This window comes from Protomyctophum bolini (genome assembly GCF_963924005.1).
Source record: "Protomyctophum bolini genome assembly, chromosome: 8".
NCBI classification, from domain to species: domain Eukaryota; kingdom Metazoa; phylum Chordata; class Actinopteri; order Myctophiformes; family Myctophidae; genus Protomyctophum; species Protomyctophum bolini.
Genome location: NC_137869.1, coordinates 10,244,320 through 10,269,622, shown reverse-complemented (window position 1 = coordinate 10,269,622; position 25,303 = coordinate 10,244,320). Strand labels below are relative to the sequence as shown.

The 25,303-nt window shown below is 41.6% G+C and overlaps 2 protein-coding genes across 2 annotated transcripts in view; one reads left to right on the top strand and one right to left on the bottom strand.

Annotated features, from left to right (window-relative positions):
• Window positions 1-7,856, top strand: part of gtpbp3 (GTP binding protein 3, mitochondrial) — a 33,419-nt gene extending 25,563 nt beyond the window's left edge. The window contains exons 9-11 of the mRNA XM_080769408.1: window positions 3,345-3,475; window positions 3,672-3,858; window positions 5,531-7,856. Coding sequence (XP_080625534.1) covers window positions 3,345-3,475; window positions 3,672-3,858; window positions 5,531-5,762 — 550 coding nt within the window. The 3' untranslated portion in view covers window positions 5,763-7,856. The remainder of the gene's footprint in view (window positions 1-3,344; window positions 3,476-3,671; window positions 3,859-5,530) is intronic.
• Window positions 7,857-12,619: 4,763 nt separating this feature from the next.
• plvapb (plasmalemma vesicle associated protein b) lies at window positions 12,620-19,480 on the bottom strand. The gene is made up of 8 exons (XM_080769466.1): window positions 18,958-19,480; window positions 18,498-18,683; window positions 18,037-18,127; window positions 17,512-17,713; window positions 17,167-17,386; window positions 15,560-15,709; window positions 14,802-14,942; window positions 12,620-13,385 (listed from the first exon to the last, which is right to left on the bottom strand). The coding sequence occupies exons 1-8, from the start codon at window positions 19,159-19,161 to the stop codon at window positions 13,272-13,274; spliced, it is 1,308 nt and encodes a 435-aa protein (XP_080625592.1). The 5' UTR covers window positions 19,162-19,480; the 3' UTR covers window positions 12,620-13,271.
• Between the last annotated feature and the right edge of the window lie 5,823 nt (window positions 19,481-25,303).

Genomic DNA, 25,303 nt, shown 5'->3' with positions numbered 1-25,303 from the left:
TATAATTATCTCCATTTTTCCATGTAAAAACAAAGAGAACAGTACAAGCAGCTACAGTAAACGTTGGTTTGGCATGTTCCACACGACCACTAACGACATCAATGCAATATAACAATAAGACAATGATAATATAGGATGTAATAAACATAAAAATACAACGAGGACAATAAAGATGAAAAAATAAAATGTTGGCAATAGTACAAAAGAAAATTACTTTAGCAATGGCAAATATCGAGAATATGGGGATACGGATTAGAATGTGCAGTGAAATATACCTTACACAAAAAAAACACATGCACACACGCACACACACACACACACACACACACACACACACACACACACACACACAGGCACACTCAGATGCGCTTGCGGTCTTACACAAACAGTGAGTAGTAGTACATTGGTCCAGCATGCTGACTGTGTTCCACAGGCCTAGCGGGGGAGCAGCTGCTGCTCCAGGGTAGGAAGTGCTGGAAGATATTGTGCTTTTGGGGACTTTCTGTCTAGCCCATTCTGACCTGAGATCAGATCTAAAAATGTCTTCTACATCCTGACAGTTTTCTGAAAAAGCTGTTTCTATGTCAGTCGTTCTTCGATTTTTCAAAAATAGCAGACCTACAAGCTGAGCTTGTAGATCTGCTATTTTTCAATAGCTAAAGCATAACATAATGCTAACACCAAAAGGCGTTCCCGCCCAAAATGTGCTAGGCAGCAGCAGGTCATAGTTCTTGTGACCCGGGCTAGGACAGGAAGGAGGTGGTAAGTGTAAGCATCCGCTGTTGCCACTGACGCTCCCTCGTGGCGGGGAGGGTTAGGGTGACATGGGGAGGGGTGGGGGGGGGGGGGGGGGGGGGGGGCTACCGCCGTTCCGCCCAACCAAGGAATCTCAGTAGTGGTCATATTCAATCAATTAACCCATTCTGACCTGAGATCAGATTCATACGAGGTTTCCACTGGACACACACTGGTCTGATTAACCCATTCTGACCTGAGATCAGATTCTAAAAATGTCAGTCGTTCTTCGAATTTTTCAAAAATAGCAGACCTACAAGCTCGTATCGCGCCACTCGGTGGCGCGATATGAGCTTGTAGATCTGCTATTTTTCAATAGGTAAAGCATAACATGATGCTAACACCAAAATGGGTGCCCGGTCAGAATGGGTTAAAAAGAAATTACATTTCATAAGCGTACAAAAGTACAGAATAACAGATCTAGACGCCCAAAGGTTCAAGACCTCTGATCCACGGTGTCATGCACAGCCTGGAGCTGCTCCTGTGAATGACGAACTTACTTTGTGGATATATATATAGTATAATCGTTTTTTGGCATGCACAAGAAGCTGACCGAAATGTGCATCAACCATATCAGCGCCAAGTAGAATCTAACTGGAGTCCTGTACTGTCCTTCCATCTCTCTGCCCTCGCTCATACCTAAATAAAAACTCAAAACTGCGTAATTATAGTTGCTGACAATTTAACATACAGTAGAACTGAGCTTATCTCGACAGAACTGAGTATTATAGCATTATCAGTTATGAAGCAGAATCATTCAATCGGTGTCTTATTTCAAGACCTGATTTCAATATAATGATGCATTTGCACTGTCCCATGTTTTAGTATTTAAGAGAGTATTGAATGGTCTCCACTCTAGAGACCAGTCCACTCTCCACTCAGGGCATCACTAGAACATGTTTGCATACTGACAGTCCTGCAGTTCTCACGTCCCCATACTGGGGCAAACATTCCACGGAAATAGAATATCTAAAACACCTTGAAACGCATTGTGAGCTTGTCGATCTGCAATTTCTTTTGCCAAATGTTTTGGTGTGGAGGGGGGGGAAATCACACTCGTGTGAAGTGAGGGGCGACCACTGTATTTCTATTGGCCACATGACTACTGCCCTAAACAAACATTAAAAGTCCATAGACTTGGCTACCATTCGATGTACGTCATAAGTGCTCTAAACAAAAAAAGCCCATAGACTTGGCTGTCATATGACGTAATCTTCAAAAGTCGTGCATTGGAGGTGGCCTAGTATAGCCCCCTGGGAAACTCCAGTCAATGTAATATATAGTGTTTTAAGTGGTTAAGATAAACAACCAACACAGTATAGTATGTGCTCATGAGAAACACTTGTCACTGCTCAAAGACAAAGGGCATGTCACTCTTAACAAGTGATATTATGTAAAATACATCCATCTATAGTACAGTTCTATACTGTACTTTAGATGGATGACGCAAACACTCAGACATTCTGTTTTGGACCTCTGCAGTATTTAATCAAAGTGAGCTTACATCAGGAAGAATGTCCTTGAAATAGAATAGGTGGGACCTCAACCCAGAACCCTTCTCTCTCATTAGTCTTTAAAGCAAACAGATCCTATTTTACTTCATTATTCCATATCTAAATAGTGATTTATTCAATTAATTAATTTGTCCGATGTTTTCAGTTTTGTTAAACCAATCATTGAAACTGTTTGTTTTAAAACCGTTACTTTTTCAAATAGGGTAGGCAAAATAAGTCTCAGCTTCAGACTACACCTTTTCTGGCCACTAACATCTATAATGTAGACTTAACTGTATGATTGATTGATTGATTGATTGATTATTTATTTTCGTGTCCTGCACACAATGTGCCCAACCCTCATGGGTTTATAAGACAATTGCATTTACAGCATGTTTACATTACATAGTTCATTACAGTACAGACCAGAGTTATACAGAGTACTCTGTCTTCTTTCCCAAGCTTGACAAATAAAATCTGCCACAACAAAAGTCCCTTTGGCAAAACATATCTCCATTTTTACCTAGTCATTTAAATCTAGGAAATCCCCACAGATAGAAGACATCTTATTAACCAAAATATCCCTCATGTCATCATATTTAGAGCAATAAAACAAGTGAACCTCGTTTTCAATTTCACCAAGTTCACGGAACAAGCAATTAAAACTGCCAGTCTCCAGTGCTAATGGTAATGTTCCTGACCGTATTTGTGCACAGAGAGATCGAAATGATACTTCACATAAGGTTCTACAGTGTATATGTCCTTTACATGTCCTGTATGTATGTATGTATCTGTTAAATGGACTGAAATAAATAGTTGAACTAATCCATAGGTGCTCATGAATGAAGCTGTCAGAAACTCAGAATACTGTCTTTCCCCCCAGGGTGGAGCAGGCAGACCTGACTCTGGTTGTGGTGAAACTCAGAATACTGTCTTTCCCCCCAGGGTGGAGCAGGCAGACCTGACTCTGGTTGAAACTCAGAATACTGTCTTTCCCCCCAGGGTGGAGCAGGCAGACCTGACTCTGGATACTCAGAATACTTTCTTTCCCCCCAGGGTGGAGCAGGCAGACCTGACTCTGGTTGTGGTGGACGCCACTCAGCTTGGTGCCGACATCCAGCGGGCTCCAGCCTTCCTTCAAGCCCACATCAGAGGAGTCTTGTCCAGTCAAGAACTCTCCGAGTCTGGTACTGTTGTTTCCCCACGCATTTTAAATCATTAACTACATTTTGTTAGTTGTTTGTTCCTATTTTACTAATAGCAGACACACAAGAATCTGTCCCCCTTATCAAAGTTATCAATAGTAGTATGGCTACAATAGCCCTCTTTGGGGGGGTAACTTTTATTCACAACAGTATTGTTTCATTTATACATTTTATGAAGAGATTCCCTCAGAACGGTGCGTCTTGGTGCTGAACAAGACTGACCTGGTTCCTGAAGAGCAATGGCAGAAACTGGAGACCGAACTAAATCAAAGTGCTGGTCTCCCTCCCGTCTGTCCGCTCTCCTGTCAGACTAAAGCAGGAGTGGAGCATTTCCTCACAGTGTTGCACCGCAAAGTCAAGGCTCTGTGAGTACACTTATGACTCATCTTATTCATTTAGAACGTAAATGTGTCCAGTTACTTATGGGGAAATGATATATTATGTTTGTTAACTGTATTGTTTATAACAAATTTGCTATTTTGACAAATATATATTTTGTCTTAGTCATTTAAATCCTTTATGACAAATCTATTGCTTACATTAAAATGGTGCAGTTCCATTGTTTGGTGCAGTTCCTGTTATTAGCTGCAGCAGTATGAATTTTGGGTTAACTATCCTAGAGTTCTCAACGGGTTTGAAAAGTTAAACCTGACCCTTAACCCAAACTGAGTGAATTGAAGCTAAAGTATGGCTGCAAGATTGGTTCTGACATCGGATCACTATTTTTTAACTGTTTGGCATGTCCAAGGAAGTGCTTTTCTGTCTGGGTTCTGTAACATTATCTGGGTTTTGTGTGTGGTCAGCTGTCCTCCTTAAATGTAATTCTCTTTAAAGACTACTTCACTCATTTTCAACCTATCTTCATATAATTGGTCGCTTATTATAATATGGTACCATTTTTGTCTATTCACACAAGAAGACAATATTGGTAATGAACATTAGTGAGGACTAGACCAATTATATGAAGATAGGTTGAAAATGTGTGAAGTGGTCCTTTAAGTTGTTCATTTTCAATAAGGTCCTTTCATGTTCTCTTGTTGTGTCTGGAATAGATCGGTTCATTTCCATAAACATTTTGCATTAGTACAGTTTATTTTGAGACACTTTGATGTGACTAGCCTTAATGGGGCAGCTGGGGATCAGGGGATGGAATCGGAAGGATCCGCCATTGTGTCCCACCCTGACATTGTGACGAAGTGCATGTCCTTGAGCTGACACTGAACCTCCAACTGCTCCCTGAGTGCTGTTCAATATCTGCCCACTTGACTCCACCTAATCGTTAGGGCTGGTCAAATGCATAGGACAAATTCCAGATAGCTTTTTATTTCTGTGTTTATTTGCTATGGACAGAGCGTAGCTGTTGACACTCAGTCGTGCTGTGTGGACTTCGGTGACACAACCGGTGACTCACACATGTGCAACAAGGTTGACACCTCGATGTCCCGGAAAAAGCAAAAAATTACGTCATCGTGCTGCTGAATCAGAATTATTTTTAACAAGTTAACATGGGCAGGACTAGACGTTATTCTAGGAACAGTGTTCAGGAGCTATCACATATATTACAGGAGAGAGGTGGGGAACTTTGACACAGTGGCATCAAGACCAAAGAGCAACAACTAACTAACTAAATTCAGCAGTGCATTCAAATGAACTCACTGCGGCTGTGCTTACTTACTAAATACCCTGTTAAACTGAAAACTTGCAGCAAAGTGCAGAGAGGTTTGCAGCCCTGGCAGTTATTCACAGCTATGCTTAGTAAATACAGAGTATGTATGTATGCATGCACTATTTTGTGTAAAAACAACTGATTATCATACATACTGGGATGTAACAGCTGTCAAATCATTACTTTTCTCAATTTAAAAACTTAAACTTTAGACGTACAGTATGTATTAGAATAGATACTGTAACATTGAGCGCATAAGCAAATTACTCTCTCTTTGACTGTATGTGCTCAGTCGGTTGCTTCTACTGTTTGTATCTTCATAATATGTGCATTGTGCAGAGTCCTTAAACTACTGTACTTGACCTCTGTAGGTGTGGTGACCCTCTGTCTGGTGCTCCCAGTCTGACCCAGGCCCGCCATAGGGCCCACCTGCAGCAGTGCATCGCCGCCTTGGCTCAGTACCAGCGGTACCGAGACACAGACCTGGCACTAGCAGCAGAGGGTGTCCGCTTGGCCCTCACCAGTCTGGGCCGGATCACTGGACGGGTCGGAGCCGAGGAGATCCTAGATATCATCTTCAAAGACTTCTGCATTGGGAAATAGCCAGACGAAAACAGGAAAATCGACTTATCATGAACCTCGGTAAGGGGACACAAAGGAAGGCTGTATCAAAGTCAGCATTCTTGTCCCAGAATATCAGTGAAATTGAAAGAGAATGGGTGCAATGAGTGCCAGTATGTGTCAGTCAGTGTAAAAAGGGGAAAAGGCACATTCTTTGCTGTAGGAACGCTCACTGTTCACTCAGGATAAAAGAGAATGTAATGGTTGGTTCTTTCTTTGTAGATGATACTTTTTAGACATAACTACTTGAACCCTAGCGTTCCTTTGTGATGTGTTGTGAACTTCATAAATCGTTATTTTAACGAAGATAATTGGTGTAGGAGGAAAAAAATAAGTTGGGCAAGACAAGTACAGACCCCTGGGGGACACCTATCCCAAAAATGTGTATGGTTCAAGTAGTTAATAAAACTTGCCTGAGCTGTCTTCCAAAAGGGGCTCCACATCCCAACAGTAGGTTGTGTGCTAACAACTTATAAATATTAATAATTTACGGTTAGGAAATATTTGTGGTTTTGACCTCAGTGGCATTTTATTTATACTTTCATATATATTTTTCTTTCATGATAGACACTTTTACTGTAGTGTATATTTGGCTGCAACATTCAAAACAAAAACAACGTTTACTTACTCATCACAAAGTGTGCTGAAGCCGATGTAGTACTTTGTGTAATATTAGACAGTGTTCTACTACTTTATGCACAGTCAACATTTATTCCAGCAGTCCAACAGACTAGTAAAACCATGAGTCACCCTTACAGGTTCACTTTTCACACTCAGAGTAAAAATAACACTCAGGATTACAGTGTACTGTACATCTGTACAAGGCTCTCTATCTCTTCGCGCCGCCTCCCACCATGACTATGTGACGTAAGGACCACAAGCCAAGGTGACCCTGCTCCTCTTCGTTCAGAGATCCACTGTGTGGGAAAGAGACATTGTTGGAGGCAGTGCTGTCTGTGTCCTTTGTTTCCCTGTCAATCTGGCCTTGATTAAATATTTATGTTTCCTTGTTGAACTCCTCACCCTTTCCCCCGGTTGGCTCCTTCTCTCCAAGACTCTGACGACATTGGTTACCTTGTGCACCACAAACCTTCAGCCTCTCTCCGTCTCTGAGACTTGAGCTAACCTCTCGTCCTCTTTCCACACAGTTCTGTCACCGCTTTCTCCCCCTTTCATCTCTTTGCAGATTTATTACAGGACAGGAGGGGTTCCAGCTAAAAGTAGTACCTGGTGCTTTTAAGGGCATGCCAACTGTGGCATAAACCACACGCAAATGCCAAGATCACACGCTGTCACTGTATCCCTCCCTCTGTATCCCAATACACTGGAAATACGTTAACTGGGCTTGACATCAAACTCAATAACATTGTGACAGCCATATTTCCAGCCCTACATTTTACACGTGTTGTTTGCTCTCACTACCTGTCACAAATTACAATGGCTTGTAATTGTGATATGTAGTTTAAGCTTACAGTTTCATTTCAATCTGAATGTCATGCTGTATGATTGCATCTTTCAATGTGACGTTTGATGATGATGATATTGAATTATCTATCTATTATCTAATCTAATGAACAGCTGGTCTTTTCAATATGTGTAGTAATGCATTGTAGCTGATGAAAGCCCATTGAAAGCACTGTGATAGGACCTGTTCCTGAATGCATTCATCATTAGTGTCTTTTAATTGCCAAAGTCCTGACATTGATTGTTAACCAAATGTGAGCTAAACTCTGAAGTGTTGACAAATAAAAATTAAGTTCCCCTGTTAAGTTGCACTTTAAAATGCCATTGTCACAAAGCTAGAGTGGGTAGATACATTTTCTGCAGAGAGTACTGCTCTAAAACAGAGAATTCACTCTATACAAATACCCATTCAGCATGCATGGTTCCTTCCTACCCATCTGACCACTTAACACGGCAGCCAGTCAGCCGCTGTGTTAAGTGGTCAGATGTGTGGACTACGTGCATTTTTCTTGCTTCCCATGAGCAGGTTGGTTCATTGTGAAGTACATTGGAAACCACTTTAAAGTGTCGGAAAGATGAGAAAAATGCTATAAAAATGCTGTACATTTTCCATTTACGATCTACAGTGTGCCTTATTTTATTTGTGCATGCTCCATCATTCTGTGAGAAGATAGAGGTAGTGTAGAGCAGGAGAGGTAAAAGGGAAAGAAACAGGATTGAAACAGATCAGATAATGGAAGATAGATACATACTGTACATAGGCTGTGTTGTAGCATGTATGTACAATACATGCTGTTTAGAACATTAGCATCATATGCAGTTGTGTACAGAAGTAAACACACTATTGTTATTGAAAACATTACATTGATTTAAACCTTAATTTAAAGTTTTAAATTTAAATTGTTTAAGTTGATTTAATTATTGAAGCCAAATTACAGCCTGAACTATTGTGGCACTCAATTGGATGATAATGGGAAATCCTCATTTGAGGATTGAACTTGAATGGTTACGTATGGATAATTATTTATATTCCGATAAATACAACTCCATACTGTATATATGATTATATACTGATGAATACAACTTTATACACGTGATTATATTTTCATAAATTAAACTTCATGAATATATTGTGATGAATTAAACTTCACATCATTTGGTGTATATATTCTAATAAATCAAACTTCATATTATGATTATTAAACATTATCAATATGATTATATTATTCAGACCGTTTAATATATTCTGATGAATCAAACTCCATCTATATGATTATATTCTGATAAATCAAACTTGTTATATAATACATCGATGCTGTCGGGCATAAACCTTGTACACTATGTATCTCCATATTTAAAATGGTCATTTAATGCTTTACTTCGTCATACTACAGTGTCACACAAAAGTAGCAAAAACTACAGTTTTTTCTATTTTTGAGGGGCACTAGTCCCTCCTATACAGGTTTAATGTTTGTTTTAAGTTCAAGGTTTGTTTTAAAAACGGCATTGACAATGAAGGGAAAATGTATCTCATCTCAAACATTAAATGCCATTAACAATAAAGATAATTTAATGTTTGTTTTCACACCGTTTGTTTTACATCACCACTACATCACCTAATCAACATGAGTTAGACTTTAATATATTAGCGCCCCTCACTTCACACGGGTGCTATATTTAAGTGAAGGTAAAATAGGTAAAAGTGTGCCTGTGGGTTTTTTGAAAAACAAATGTGCATTAACAAGAACTTTGGACATCCAAGATTCAGACCCAACAGCGACGATACACTGTACTACAGTATATGTTTGTATTCCGATGTATTCATATATAAATCATTCCCCAGCTACTGTAATTGGGTAACATGTTCCACACAGCCTCCGTGCCCTGCCCTGTGTCATGACTTGGACCATGGTTGAGTGATGAGTGGATGTTTAGGTCTGTGTGGTTGCACTGTTTCCTGTGGGCTTGATTCATGGCTGTTCCGAGGAGGCGGAGGCCTTACATAAGTACATCACTGAGTCAGACACTTGATGGGGGATGTTGTTATCATGGATATCATGGTTTACATACATGTGAGGATCTACACTGCACTCACCTTTGTGTGTGTGTGTGTGTGTGTGTGTGTGTGTGTGTGTGTGTGTGTGTGCGTGCGTGCGGGGGGATGGGGGGGGGGATGTGTGTGCGTGTGTGTGTCTGTGTCTATCCATGTGTCCAAGTCCATACAGGGGATGAAAAACACTCCCAAGTTAAACAAAGGATTTCCTGAGAACAGAGGACAGACTCCCTCACCTGCAGTGAGGACATTTGTCAATGTACTGAGCCAGTCCGGTCTAGCCAGCCACCCCAGATTGGGCTGCGTTGAGCACTGATGCCCTGTTGCAAGCAGCTTGAATTCATCTGAATTAAGCTTGTTTGCTTATGCAGCACAGAAGGGTGCTTTCCTCTTCACAAATAAATATAGGAATCCAAAACTCATTAAGAGTCAAAGGCCACCAACTACTGTTTGACTCTTGAGTTATGGCTTTTAAATCCAAAGCATTAGAGCATTAGATGATTTGTTTTTAACCAGTGGTATGGTGGGAGTGTACACAATTGTGTTGGCATTTATTATTGCACTTGTACCCATTCTAAATCATTATGACCAGTAAGACGCCTGAGGACGAGAAGCGACCATCCGCCTCATTGACGGCAGACTGCTGAGCAAGCGCAGGCGCTTTGTAATGGGGGTTCAGATCAACATGGAATGTACTGGCCATATAAGGAGCGTGTCTTGAGTGTACAGGGTTTGATGAGGTCAGATCAACATATGAAATGACAGAACAAGTCAGCTCCATATATGGAGATCTAAGGGTGACAGCGGGAGCAGTGTCTTGACGCGTTTGATGAGGGCCCAGGTAGAGCCAGGCCTTAATTTTCGGGCCTGTTGAGAACGTAACATTGATGACATCAAGGATCTCCGTATATGGACTTAATTGTGACCGAAGGTCACATTTATTATGACATCAGGGATCTTCATCACTGATGATGTCACAAGACCTGGGCACCATGGGCTTTCCCATGTATGGGGATTTTGAGTGATACACTGACGGACAGGAAATGCACGATTCCATAGTTAACTGTGACCTAAGTGTTTTGCCTAATCTCAATGTGACGTCATGTAATGTACAGGTGAGGTCCACTGGCAAAGCCTGACCAGAGCCTTTTGTGGCGGTTCTGGACAACCGTGTATCCAACCGACTCGCCCCCGGGCACTGCACTCCTGTGGAGGTGTGGAATGTGTGTGTCGAATTTGAACTCGGCAGGGCGAACAGTTCTCGAGGTACGTGGATTACAGACGTACGTATATGTACACACAGAGACGTGGCACATTTATAGATAGATGATCATGACTGAAAGCCTTTCTGTAATCCAGTTTCACAAAACATACATAAAATGTGTATACCTTAATGATTAGGAATACTCAAAAATAATTTTATACCCACCACTGTACTGTACATGCATGTGTTCCCGTCAGGATGCTTAGAAAGGTCAGTCTTGGCATAAACATTACACAGAATTTGCTATCATATTTAGTGTACTGTTTCATTTTCTATAATGTTGGGAAATTATTAGGCATACAGCTTCAACATTTAGATACATTTAATTATTAAAAATTACTTCCATACCATATTTCTGCCAATCATGGCATGCTCAGAAACTGACGCCTGATTCATTCTTAGCTGCCCGCCAGACAGTGTACAGTATCTTACCGAAAGTAGCAGATGTGTTGCGATGCGGTGTGTGGGCTTATACAGTAGATGCTATATTTGGTGCAAGACATGAAGTGTTTTTTCCTCTATATTTCTCTTATCAGCTGTCGCTGGCTTGACTGAACCTGAGCAGGGTCCAAGACCTATGACCAAGTGTGCGTGTTTCACATCACATTTGTGCAAGTGCATGATGATCTTTAGATTGTTTTTATGCACTGGTACTGCATTAGCCATTGTTGTTGTACTATAATTTCATGGAACAGTACATCCATGTGTATTTAGAAGCCCCAGGGATGGAGCTACATGGATATGTGATGATGTTTTTACTGGCAGATGAACAAATATATAGATTGGTCTGGATGTATGGATGTTCACCTCTTGTCATCTAGAGCAGTGGTTCTCAAAGTGGAGTCCAGGGACACCCAGGGGTTCTTAAAGGGGTTCCAGGGGGTCTCCAGCAAACGTTCAATCCCTTTAACCCTATACAGGTACATTAGCCATGTGAAAATAGCCAATCTAGAAGCTTGCGAGCTTGTGGATCTGCTATTCGTTTTTTCTTTTTTAAGATTTCTTTTTGGCTTTTTGCCTTTATTGATAGTTATTATTAGTGAAGACAGACAGGAAAATGGGAGGGAGAGAAGGGGAAAGACATGCAGAAAAGGTCGTCATGAACGGGACTCGAACACGCTGTCAGGCCAGAGCCTATATGTGGCATGCGGCTGGACCACTAGACCAGCGGGCGCCCGGATCTGCTATTTTCAGACACATCTTCTAATGCATCTCTGGCACAAAATAGTTACATAATATAAATTTTGGGAACTCATTTGAGAAGAGCTACTGATCCAACGTATGGTGGAAGTGTGACATTTGACTTAATATTCCTCTACTATACTGTACTACTACTATACAATATTTGACTTTTTATTTGACTTATTTCCATATTCATCCATTATCACACCGTGTTACATAGACATGTATACACAGACTGTGATGATCGATCCAGTTGAGTGCTCCATTTTATTTTATTTGGGTAGTCTTCTCAAGTTTTACTGTGATGATATCTCAGTATAGCTTTACCTTACCATAACTGACACAGACCAGTGCAGAACATTGGGAGATGTAGCTAATTTGCATGTATTGAATTGAACATGGTTGAGCTGGAAGAAGGACAGAGAAAGCAAAATGCTTTAATAATTGATACTCTATTTTGCTGTTTGAAGAGAGGTAAATAAGTAAATAAGTAAGCTTCCCAAAAATATACAGACATGGCTAATATTGTTTATCTAGACTTACTTCAAGAATTACTCAAAGGAAACCTTTTGAAGAGTGGTTGGGTTATTTCCTATAGACAGGCAGGTGTTAGATTTACAATATCATTATCTTGTATTTATTTGTATGTAGCCTAAATATGAGTTGTTGTTTTTTTTACATTGAGAGACTTGAGAGTCTCTCAAGAGACTTTTAAACACACACACGCAAAAATAAGAATGAGCTAGATGAATATTCAGTGTAAAGGTTTATTATTTTTCATGCATATAAGCAGAATTCATTTTATTTTAATTCAAACATAAATTAGCAAAAACATTTAGCATTTTCAACATTACTAATTACTAATAACCCCCCCCCCCCCCAAAAAAAAACAACACAATTCACTGAAAAACAGCATTACAATATTTACAAAAGTTTGATTCATTTTTACATTAAGAGAGAATTATTCGATGAGAATGATTCTAAAGATGTTCACAGCAAAATCTGCAATTTTATTTCCAGGGGAACTCAGCAATCATTCATTTAACAACCATTCCTCATAGTTACGCTAGGAATATGAAAGCTTACTGTATGTGACAAAATGATACATCAATCAAAACACTATGTACATGTTGTGTTTGATAAAACACATGGCATCAAAAATATCTCTCCTTTCCATTGCATCACACATAGGAGAGCAAGCGGTAATGATGACAAAAATAAGAGCAAGTAGACTATCAATCAATATCTAAAAATATTAACCTCCACTGTTGAATGCATACTGTACATAGTAAGAATGCCTATTCCAGTGATTCTCAACCTTTGCTCGATCAGGGCCCACCTGAAAATCTTGAACACGTTCGTGGAATCGTGGCCCACCCATGGTGGGTCTCGGTGGAATCGTGGCCCACCCACGGTGGGTCTCGTGCATTTCCAGAGCATGTTTATTTCAACGATCATTCAATGGATTGTATTCCGGCTTGGACCAATGAAACTAACGTAGTATACGTTGAGTTGGAACGTCACGTCATTATACTGTTGGAGTTTTGCTGATGCCAGGTGCACCAATAGAAGGACCGTTAGTCACAATTGATCTTTTCTGACGTGGAGCCTGCACGGCAGCAGCAGGTGGAGGAACGGCAGGCTAAAAAAAAGAGAGAGAGAGAAACGAGAAGATGTTATGTGTCCTCAAACACCTTCACTGCTTGGATATAGTACTGTACATTCCAGATGCAACAATGCACATATTCCTAGAAAATGTGGGTTTTTCACTGGACATTTTTTGCCCTTATGACTTCTGACAAAAATATGCTTCTGGTGGCTTCCTCTTGTTATCTTGCCTGTCCATCCCTTCCTCCCGCTGCCCTCCGATACCTCTGTTCTGCTGACTCCTGTGCACCTTGTCACTGTCACCAATTAGATCACTGGGACTCACTAGCATCGTAATAAGGAGTAGCTCCACAGTGTGTGAAATATGTGTACCTTTCACTACCGCAGTCTATTGCCCGCAGATGCGTGTTCTTAGTAAACTTGACAGGCTAACTACGTGTAAACCACTTAGTCCCCCAGAGGTCTATAGTTGTACCCCTCCTTTTTCCCTTATACACCAAATTCTGTTTTAGAAAATGTTTTGCCTATAGACATACCCGGAATAGGGATTATAGGGTTTGGTTAAAAGGCTGAGGGGTGTCATGACTTCTCTTTTAGTTTAAAAGGTTTCTTTATCTGCTGCTACAATGCACCAGCATTCGTATATGATTCATATCGGTATCGGCAAATATGCCAGTCTAACCACAGATCCGACACAGGGGTAAGGAGTTGACACTATAGCAGGTAAATATAATGATGGGGCATGTGGAATTTGCTTTCGAGTTGCCCAAACGGCACAGTGCACATTTGAGTGAGGAGTCTGCTATTAACAACACGAGATAAAATAAGTAATTTTCTTTTTTCGAATGTCTGAATGTCTGTCTGAATGTCTGAATGTCACTGACAGCGCGTTATCTCATCATTGACTGCACTCCCAGTTTTCACACAGGCATTGACCATATGAATATGGAGGTCTTAACGGAGCCCTTTTTTCGATTTGACACATTAATGATTAATAATGAATTTAAAACAGCCGTTTACAGCCGTTTACAGCAATTTATTCGTGGTCTATCTCCGACCGAGCCACACTATTAGCACACATCTCTCCATGCCAAAAAAAACCTGCACGCTCCCAGAAACCGGCTAGGCTACTTTTTACAGACGCAACTGTCATATTTACTGTACAAATATTGTTTTTACATCACCACACCATCCCACGGGCAATGCGCCCGGGCGCAGTACCCCCTGTGGCAGTATCGGTATCGGCTAACACAGAAATTGTGGTATCGGGATCGGATTGGGAACGATAAAAGGGACATCCCTAATTATAATCACATTATACTACCATACAATAGTATTATCCCTTATAAGTACATTATAATGCATTATAAATGCAATTAGAAAGCATAATACACCCGACCTTTTAAGTCAAGTTTTACCCTTTAGAGTTTAAAGTTTAAACATGTCTAACCTTGCAGTTGGCCAATTGAGTGGTCAACATCTGGGCGCTCTTTTTGACGGTCGCAAGTTCGTTCTCCCTCAGAGAGAGACGCTCTCCCTGAAGCCTCTTCTCCTCTCGCAGTCGGTTCTGCTCGATCAGCAAAGTTTCCACCTGAATGAAACATTCATTAAATAATTTGTCCAGGGAAGCAGTTTAGATAGATAGATAGATAGATAGATAGATAGATAGGCAATTCAGTACCCAGGCTTTTATTTTCGTTCGCATTGGCTCAAAAAATGAAAGCATGCTGGCTGGGCCAGGCTACTGTATATGTGATAATGTGATATATGTGACTGTATATAAAAGTAATTTCATTATTATATGAGCAGATGGAATTTAGATGATAGATAATTAGATTTGTAGATAAGTCATTTTAAAACCACACCATATAGGCCTAGGATAATGTAACACACACGTTTGTATTACTGTACTGAGGACATCAACATTTTCAACTGCAATTTTATGAATGCCATTCTTTGACCATTTTTGGCCATTTTTAACCCTAACCCTAAAGCCCAAAATTGCGAACTACAAGCTAACAAAGCCTGGCAGCTGTGCAATGCACAATGCGTTGTGAGCTTGTAGATCTGCCATTTGTCTAGTGAGGACCATGAAACAATGTCCATTTCTCAAATTCTACTATACTTGTGAGGAGGTGTGGCCCTCTCACGCAAACACACACACACACACACACATACACACACACACGTACAAGGCAAGAACTCTACCTGTTTGTCGTGTTTCTGCTGGTTGGTCTGTAGCAGCCTGCTGGCCTCAGCTGCTGTCATGCTGCGGTTGCGTGAACACAGCTGCAGGTCTTGGTTCAGATGGGAGTTCTGCACCTCCAGGCGACTGGACTGTGACTGGATCTCTGCCACCTGGAAGAAAAGCGGCAGGTGGATAAATGTTCTATAAATTCAAGTGCAGTGCATGGTTCTCAAACATTTTCATGTCAAGGATCCCTCAAATTAATGTATTGGCTGCAGATTCCCATCTGAAAATGTTTTTTGCCTACTGCCTAGATAAAAATATTTTAAATAAATGAAAACTATTTCCAAACTTTTTCCAAGATAAAAAAAGAAGATCTACAAGTTCACAATGCCTTGCATTTGGACACGTTAAGCTTTAATATTGTCTAATTGTATATAGCCAATGTTAAGTCTGATGTATATTAACTCATTTGGACCACCTGGATGAGTTTGAGAAGTGTCCTTAATCTGGGCATGTAATAGGAGTGCAACCTTCAACGATAATCTCACAACAAATTGTATTGTGAGGCGAGTTTGTAGAACTATTTTCTGAAAGTAGATTTAGTAAAGAGGGGAAAAGGGAGAGGGCCAAGTATAGACCGCTGGGGGTTGCCAGTCAGCAAAGTACAGTAGCCTACTATATGGCTTTCCCCAACATTTTCCTGGTGAACACCACAGCTTTATTTTAAGTTTCAAATCTACACACTAACATATTGGGTGTATATGTTTTATACAATACAAATTTGAATCAGTCAAATTAAGCCAAATAGTGAACAGAATTAGATGTTGCTTTAAAGTAGCCTAAACTTGTCGTGTTCATATTGTTTAGCTTTGACTTATTTTTCCCATTTGAAAAATGAAATGATATAAATCAGCCATGGTGAAAACACATTCTAGGGCCAGCAAATGTTGACATTTGTAGATACATGGAAGCTTATGTCTTATGAAGTTATTCTAAAAACTGTAAAAAGACATTGCTGAGGACAGGAGTTTAATTTGGCCCTACTGTTACTGATTGTATTGTACGGTGCTGTATCAGCAGCGGTACATGATTGGCCCCAGCGCTGACCCTGCCGTCGCCTCAGAGGTCACCTGTCTCTTTAGCCAGACTAGATCATGAACAATGCTGAGGATGGACTTCCTCCCTGGAGAAACTGGTTTCCCAGCCAATTTGCTCTCTGGAATATTCCATCAACTGTACAGGAAGGCTTCCTAGACCACAGTAACTTTCCTTGTGGTCTATTCTCAAACATGTTTAAACACTTTCACTGTGGCATCCCTACAATTAAAAAAAACGTTCCAAAAATGTTTAAAAACATTTATTTATTTTTTTGCAGATCTACAAGCTCACAGTGAAGCGTTTTGAGTTTGCATTTGGGTTATATTGTATTAGACTTATAGTAAACTGGACCAGAGTTAGCTTTGTACTTTTTTCTGTCTACACCAAATCTTTTCGTCAAAGATCTATTCATATTTTTGGTTAATTCCTCCCAGAATATATGGATGCTGGGGTTTTAACATTCAGCACTATACCATGCACATTGGTTACAATAATGTTTTTTGTTTTTCCACACAGTATACGGTACCTTATTGCCCACGTTGTTCAAGTATTTCTGGAACTTGTCTTCCACGTCCCTGGAGAGGTTGGTGCAGCCGGTTCTGATCCTCTCCATATTATCCTGCTGCTTCTCACAGGTGAGGTGAAAGGTGGGCTGGGTAGAAAACAGGTTGTTGATCCTGTCCAGGAAACCTGAGGTGACAAGCTGGATACCCTCCAGAGCCTTGGCAAAGTCCTCTTTACACTTCCTTTAAAAAAAGATATATATAAAATGTTAAAAAAAATCCTCACAAATATCAGAAAATAGCAGGTTTACAAAAAGTCTCGATTTCTTTGACACTTTTTACAGAGATCAACGCACACTCAGACAGACCTGGTATAGGTGTCCAGCTGCTCCTTCAGGTTGGTGTTGTCCCGGCGAAGGGTGATGACAGTGTGATGGTGAGTGTCACGGTCCTTCAGGGCATTGTCTCTGTCCTGGCTCAGGTACAGAACTGTCTGGGTGAAGTTTGCCTCTATGAGCTTGATCATAGCTCTCTGCTGGTTGTTCAGAGTCTGCAACGTATCCATCCCGGCTGTAGGGTCCAGTGGAGAATTAGTCAAATAGCCAGCTATCAATCACTGGCTTAACATTTAACTTTTGAGCTGTAGTCAGAGATCCATTACTGATGAAAATGTAAAATTACATTTCGACATATACAATTTTGTATATGTCGAAATGTAATTTTCATTTAATTCATTATGAGTACAGTAAGTGTTCATTGTATTAGATCACAAATCACTTATTATTTATTAACCACTTTAACATGCCATTATGTATAAGCTGTGATCTGCACGTTCACAACACAAGTTGAACCAAATATGATGTAAGTAAAGTACTGATCATTAGAGTACATACTTGTAGCAGGCATTCGGACAGAGGGGGTAGAACACTGTAATGTTGGTGGGGTTCGTGTCATTGCCTGCTTCTTATCAGCTTCACACTGGGTCTGGAATGGACAAATACATCACTTACGTCATTTTAATGTATTAAGTGAATTTTCATTTAGAGTTATGAGTTATACTTTTACCACTCAAATAATGTAATCCCTAAAAACAATCTACTCTGGCTTTTGTGTGTACAGTGCACCCCAGACTTTTTTGCTCGATTCAATATTTCTATATTTGATATTCTATATACTGTAAACCCATTGAACTCAATGTTAGACTCACTGAAAAGTGAAAACCCATGTTCGAGGTGCCATTCACTCAACAAACTAAACAAGTAATGTTAAAATATTTTAATTAAATTCTGAGTCCAATAAATAAAAACAATCCAATACTCATACTAATTATAACAACCTAGCAATATGTACTCACCATTTTCTTCTGCAAAGCTAGGAGCTCATGGGTGGTGATATTGGCTGCGGTCTTAAGCGTGTCCAGCTCTTTCTGCAGGGCTGCCTTCTCTCCTGTGCGAGCTCCCAGCTGCGCTCCCAGGTCTGCTTTCTCCTTCCTCAGCTTAATGTTGTTCTCACTCATCCTGTTATAGGTCTGCTCCAGTTCCTATATGATGACAATCATTTGTATGCTCATCACTGTTTTTGTATTATACATTTACATCACACTTTCAGTTAGAAAGCAGAAACGGATAAAGATGGCGTATACAAACAAATCCACAAACACATTGTCATTCATAATGATGTCAAGATAAGACAGACAAACTGGAATATTGATATGTTGTTGTTTCTTTCTGGGAGTGTTTAAGCTTAGACATAAGAATATAAATACTTTGTCATAAAGAAATATACAAAAAACTTATATGGTCCAAAGGACTGACCTGGGTCCTCTTCTCTTCGGCAGCCCTCTCTGGTTGTCCATACACCAGGAACAGCACCAGGCTGACAATGATCAGAGACTGGATGAGAGAGGAGAAGAAGAAGACGATCCTCATGTAGTAACCGCAGCTCTTCCCTCTGGGCCGGTGCAGAGGTTCTCTCGCCTCCAGGCCAAACTTGGCCCGGGAGTAGTTGTGGCTGTACATGGCTGTTGGGGGCGAAATGGTTGCGGATGAAGGGAAGCAAAATAGTAAAAAAAATATATATAGAGCACGTGAAGTTCCTCGGTTGTCGAAACCTGTGAAGTTTCCTTCAAGCGCGCTTTTCTTTCCTTGCAGTTTAACTCACACGGTGTTGAAGCCTGAATAATATGGTCACTGAAAATCTCAAATGAAAAAAGAACCTAAAAGGTGTTTGTTTTCCCCTCTCTTCTAGCGTTCCCAAATACTTTTGTCCGTCCTACAAAGAGACTAATATAGAGACAGTGATGACATGTGAGGATGGATGTAAACACTGACCCTTAGGTGGGCCGTGTTTATAAGTTGTACTGGAGGCACACTTCCTATCCACCTTGGACCTCCCCAACATTCTCCCTCCCCCTGTCCCTACGCTGTCACAAAGAGCTGTCTTTTACCGCCCCCTCCCACACACACACACACACACACACACACACACACACACACACACACACACACACACACACACACACGCACACACAGATATATGTATGTATGGAAATAAAATAACACGTGCAGATTGACCTTCAATATGTACTCTACATGTGTTTCATGAGCAATGCACTATACAGTATACTGTTCAACCTACAAGTGCTTTATTTATCTTATGAACTCCAAATTATGGGCTACCATCAATTAACCATATGAACCCTAGCATCCCTATCTGGGGCAGCACAATAGCCCCCCCCCACACACACACACACACATACACACACACAAACATCACCAATTATCTTTGTGTATTCCATCCACGTGACATAAAAGTGACCAAAAAAGATAATTCCCTTCGAGGTACGACAAATATAGATGCAGCAGAAACACTGAATTCCTGATCACATTCCATTGGCAGTGGATGGACAATGTTGTGCATGTATATTTGAGGAGAAAAAGGGGAGAAAAGCTCCCAGCTCCCACCATATCCTGTCCCAAGTAAGCACGGAAAGGAGGCATCACAGCGGAGGAGTGAAAGAGGGAAACAATGGGGAGCTGTCATTCTTTTGGGACAACGGAATAACAAATACTCCCTGTAGTACAGGAGGCAACCCCCCCCCCCCCCCCCCCCACCAGCCACACACACACATACACACACACACACACACACACACACACACACACACATACACACATACACACAGACTCCCACCCATGCTGTTGTTTGTGGTGATGACGTTAGGAGCAACCAGGCCCATCTAGGAGGAGTCTGAAAGGGGAGAATCCTCTGAGCCCAGCGTTTTCCTGCTCCCCATTGTCTCACTGCCAACCTGTTCTCACCGGAAAGCCTAATTTATGAACATACTAAGCAATGTTTGACGCAGATGCCAGTGTTAATTTACATACTTGGTTTGATTTTTTCATAATCTAGAGCCGTTGACAGCCCATACATCCGGATGGAAAAGTCCTATCTGATTGTATTAAAGTTAAACAACATTACTCACCAACATTGCAGTTTTATGAAAAGCTCTCATCGTCATACTATGATCCACCAATGACCATAGACAAGACATGTTGGCTACTTTCAGTGTGGAGTTTGGAAGCGCTCATTGGTAATCGGCCCTACAAGTACATACCACCTGATTTGAAATTGCACATAATGCAAGAGGCAGCAGGAGGTTGCGTTATAGAAAACGAGCGCTTGCAAACTCAACACTCCAAATTCCAACACAAATAATCACATGCACAGAATGTCTTGACACAGAAAGAAGCTCATAATTAATAATTACTAGAATTTCGCCCCCCTTCGGGCAGCTCATCCCAGTGTCGTTGCAGCGCAATATGGGAAGAAGGAAATTGCGGGAGTTGACAGACTCCACTTCATGTTTCAGCTGTGTTTTTAAACTCAGTAGTGTGCCCTGCACACAGCGCACACTCGCAATTGCAGCTGGAGGGCGACGCGACACACACACACGCCCACACACACACACACACACACACACACAGAGCGATGTGTGGATAAATCACTGAGATTTGGGAAATGTGTTCTGAATGGGCATGAATATATGTGTGTAGGCTGCAACAATGATTTCATAAAGTGTAGTTTAGTTTTGAACAGGCAACTAATGTAGTTGATTCCTCTTCAACTCAGTGCTGTCACTTGGACGCTGTTTGTCGCTCATCTCGACGCGCTTGCTACTACGTTTTTTAACAGTTTCCACTCATCTATTTTATACCAAACTTCTGGATTTTAGCCTGGTGACCTACATCTTCTTACTAACCCTGCAATCCCAGCGATCGGCACTGCTGATCACTCAATTTTACGCAAGTATCAGACTGTGTTGTTGCTGCCTGCTAGCTGGCGGAGGTTTGTTTGTAGCCTTGGTGCCAGCTAGTTTGGTGGCTTGTTTAGCTGGCTCGTTTTTTGAGCCTAGATGCTACCATCTCAACAGTCTGTTGGTGGTTATAGTGGACAGTCAGTAGTACTCACCACTTCCATCAAAATGCCTGTCATGACAGAGGAATTATCCGCCATCAAAAGTGAGCTCCGATCCATATCGAGCCTGGTTAAAGACCTAATCCAGCGGCAATCATTCCTCCAGGGCCGCTTAAAATCCTTGGATCCCCCGGGTGCCGGCGCTGTACCCGGGATGTCTGCCACGGCTGCTACCATGCCGGGGAGCAGTGCTTCGCACGCCGGTAAGCACAAACCGCGGCCCGTATGCGCTGACTCCTGGGCCTCCGTGATGAAAGGAAAACATCCGAGGCTGGCGTTTCCTCTTTTCGACCCGTCTGGGTCGGAGGCATGTAGCATGGCCGACATTTTCCCGTGCTCAAACTCATTCGCACCATTACAGGAGTCATTGGCAAACTCCCCCAGGAATCCTCGGCACCCGGACTCGCTGCTACCCCGGCCGTTGAAGCGCGCGGGACCGGACTCCTCCTCGGGCTCTTCACCTGGCTCCACCTCCACTCCCATCCACAGAGACAATGGTGGTCGTGTGACTCGTGTTGGAAAGCGGCCCCGACGACTCTCACCCAGTGTGCACAGGCCAGATATCTCCCAGTCCCTCTCAATCATTCACCCAGCACGAGGAGCAGTGCCCACCGCTCCCAGTCGAGCACCCCCTCCCCCCCTCTCATCAGATCCTGCCGTGTCCCCCCCGCTGTCATTGCACACTAGATCTGCTGCATCAATCTCAGCTAATAACAGCAACTGCCCCCGTACCCCTCCATTGGAATATTTAATTTTGGGTGATTCCATTGTTCGTGGACTTTCTGTGCCCCATTGTGTTACTTTTTCCTTCTCCGGTGCGAAAATAATTGATTTGATCCCTCACATTCCTGTCATTCTCAAACGTCACTCCTCCATTCACACAGTAATTATCCATATAGGCACAAATGACATCAGACGGCAGCAATCCTTCCAGATGTGGTCCGACTACGAGTCCCTAGTAGGTGTTATCAATTCATTAAATAAAACCTGCATCTTCCTTGGACTAATTCCCACCCTCCTCCGTGGTCCCGAAAACTTTAGCCGCATCATGGGCGCAGACAATTGGCTGCGTAATTTCTGCCATGCCTGCGGGCTTGGCTATATCAATAACTTTGATGACTTTTGGAAATCCCCATCACTATATCGTGTCCAAATACACCCGAATCACAAAGGTATTAAAATCCTGGCAAAAAACATCACGCAGCACCTCTCTGTATGACATCAGTTAAACCCTGCACCTAGTCACATAGCCCACACATTTTCCATTCCTGTTATTATTTCCCATAGATTAACACCAGTCATAGATGCATCACCAGTTAACAGCAAGCCTGTAGGAGCAAGCCTCAGCAATATCACACCACTCATTTCATCCCACCAGCATGGGCCCCCCAGATCTATAAACTCAAACTTATTATCCATCCCAATGGCCCCCACCACAGTTAATCTGTCACCACCAGTCCAGCTAAACCTTGCCCTATTTAACATAAGATCAATAACTAACAAGCTCTCCTCAGTTAATGATATCATTATAAAAGAAAAACTTGATATCATCTTTCTAACAGAGACATGGCTTGGCTCCGACGGAGCTATACTATTAGCAGCAGCTTGCCCCTTAGATTACAGTTTCATTCACTCTGTTCGCAAGGCTAAGAAAGGAGGTGGACTGGCAATAATTTTTTCAGACACGCTAAAATTCAAGGCTCTGACCCTTGGCAGCTATAAATCCTTTGAATACCAGGCCACTATACTACTTGGTCAATCCTCTATGCCAATGATTAGCATTTATCGCCCGCCAAAATGCAGTAAAGCAATATTTCTAACAGAAATATCAGAACTTTTATCTATCTGCTCCACTAACTATGATAGAACTCTTATCTCTGGCGATCTTAATCTTCATCTGGATGATGTTACAGATACTGTGGCTATGGGCTTCCTAGAGTTATTGCACTCCTTTGAGTTTATCCAACATGTTGTTGGGCCTACTCATAAACATGGGCACACTCTGGACCTGGTAATTTCTAAAGGGCTGAACATCATTGTGGAAAGGACTATTGAAAGGCCTGAGCTATCAGACCACTATTTGCTGTGTTTTAATATGACTGTCACTGAACTAGAGAAAAACATCACTGAATATACTATAAAAAAGCGTTTTTTTAGCCCTTCTGCAGCCGATGAGTTCTCTCGTCATCTGGGCCCCCCCCTGCCCGATACCCCCCCAGTGAATGATATGGTTCAAATTTTCAATCTTAAACTAGAGTCAGCTCTCGATATAGTGGCTCCTTTTAAAACAAAAAAGAAACGTAACACCAGAATAACACCTTGGATAAATGAGCATACCCGCTCACTGAAGCAAGAGTGTCGTAGAGCCGAGCGAGCCTGGAGAAAAAACAAACTCACCAGCAAACTAGAAATTCTTAAAAAATCAACAGCCGCCTATAACAAAGCCCTGCGTCTAGCAAGGCAGGCATATTTCTCTGGCATTATAAATGAGAACAAGAAAAATGCCAGAGTCCTTTTCTCTACCATTGAACGACTTATAAACCCCCCCCAGTCCTACAAGCAGTCATTCCCGGCCTCTAAAGCTAAGTGTAATGAGTTTGCATGCTTTTTTGATAACAAAATATTTAACATTAGAGCCGATATTATGAATGGTGCTGCTGCTAGCACAAACCTTCAAACAGCAGCTAATGGTCCCAGGGTAGATCTCCCCAGGGGGAGCCTATTAACGTTCTGCGAAATTGATGAAGACGAACTCCGCAAAACCATATCACAGATGACATCATCCTCCTGTTCATTGGATACAATTCCCACCACCTTTCTCAAAGAGGTCTTGGACAGTGTGATTGGAGATATACTAAAAATTGTAAACAGCTCTCTACAATCAGGTGTCTTCCCAGACTCACTGAAGACTGCTGTAGTTAGGCCCCTACTCAAGAAACACAATCTTGATCCCTCCGTTTTGGGTAACTATCGACCCATTTCAAATCTACCCTTTCTGGGCAAGGTTTTGGAAAAATGCATCTTTCATCAATTGGATGTATTTCTACAGAATAATAATGTGCACAACAAATTCCAATCTGGCTTTAGGAAAGGCCATAGCACAGAAACAGCACTTGTAAAAGTAATGAACGATCTTAGGGTGTCTGCCGACAAGAAACATGTATCTGTTCTCTTACTTCTAGATCTAACGGCTGCATTTGACACGATTGATCATTCAATTTTAATACAGCGTCTGGAGCACTGGATAGGCCTGTCTGGTACGGCCCTGTCCTGGTTTTCCTCCTACCTATCAAACAGAAGTTACTTTGTCAATCTAGCCGAGTTTGATTCAGACAACCACGACATCAGCTCTGGTATTCCACAGGGCTCGATTCTTGGCCCCTTGCTTTTTTCCTTGTACATACTGCCATTGGGCGAACTCATTACCAATCACGGAGTCAATTTTCATTTCTATGCTGATGATACCCAACTTTATCTTTCTGTTGCTCCAGATGATCCCTGTGCTCTAGACCCGCTGTTGACCTGTTTGTCTAGCATTAAATGTTGGATGAGTGAGAACTTTCTCAAGCTAAATGAGGATAAGACAGAAGTTCTCATCATCGGTTCTAGTGAGCAGAAACAATCAATAATAAGCAGACTTGGTAACCTGACTGTAGAAAGTAACAGTACAGTAAAGAACCTGGG

Excerpts from the sequence above, each read along its gene's own strand:
- plvapb (XM_080769466.1), bottom strand. The coding sequence starts at position 19,161 with ATGTACAGCCACAACTACTCCCGGGCCAAGTTTGGCCTGGAGGCGAGA. Across the intron at positions 17,714-18,036 it reads TGTCCGAATGCCTGCTACAA|CCGGGATGGATACGTTGCAG; the intron begins GTATGTACTCTA and ends TGGACCCTACAG. Across the intron at positions 14,943-15,559 it reads AGCAGAAACACGACAAACAG|GTGGAAACTTTGCTGATCGA; the intron begins GTAGAGTTCTTG and ends TGTTTCATTCAG.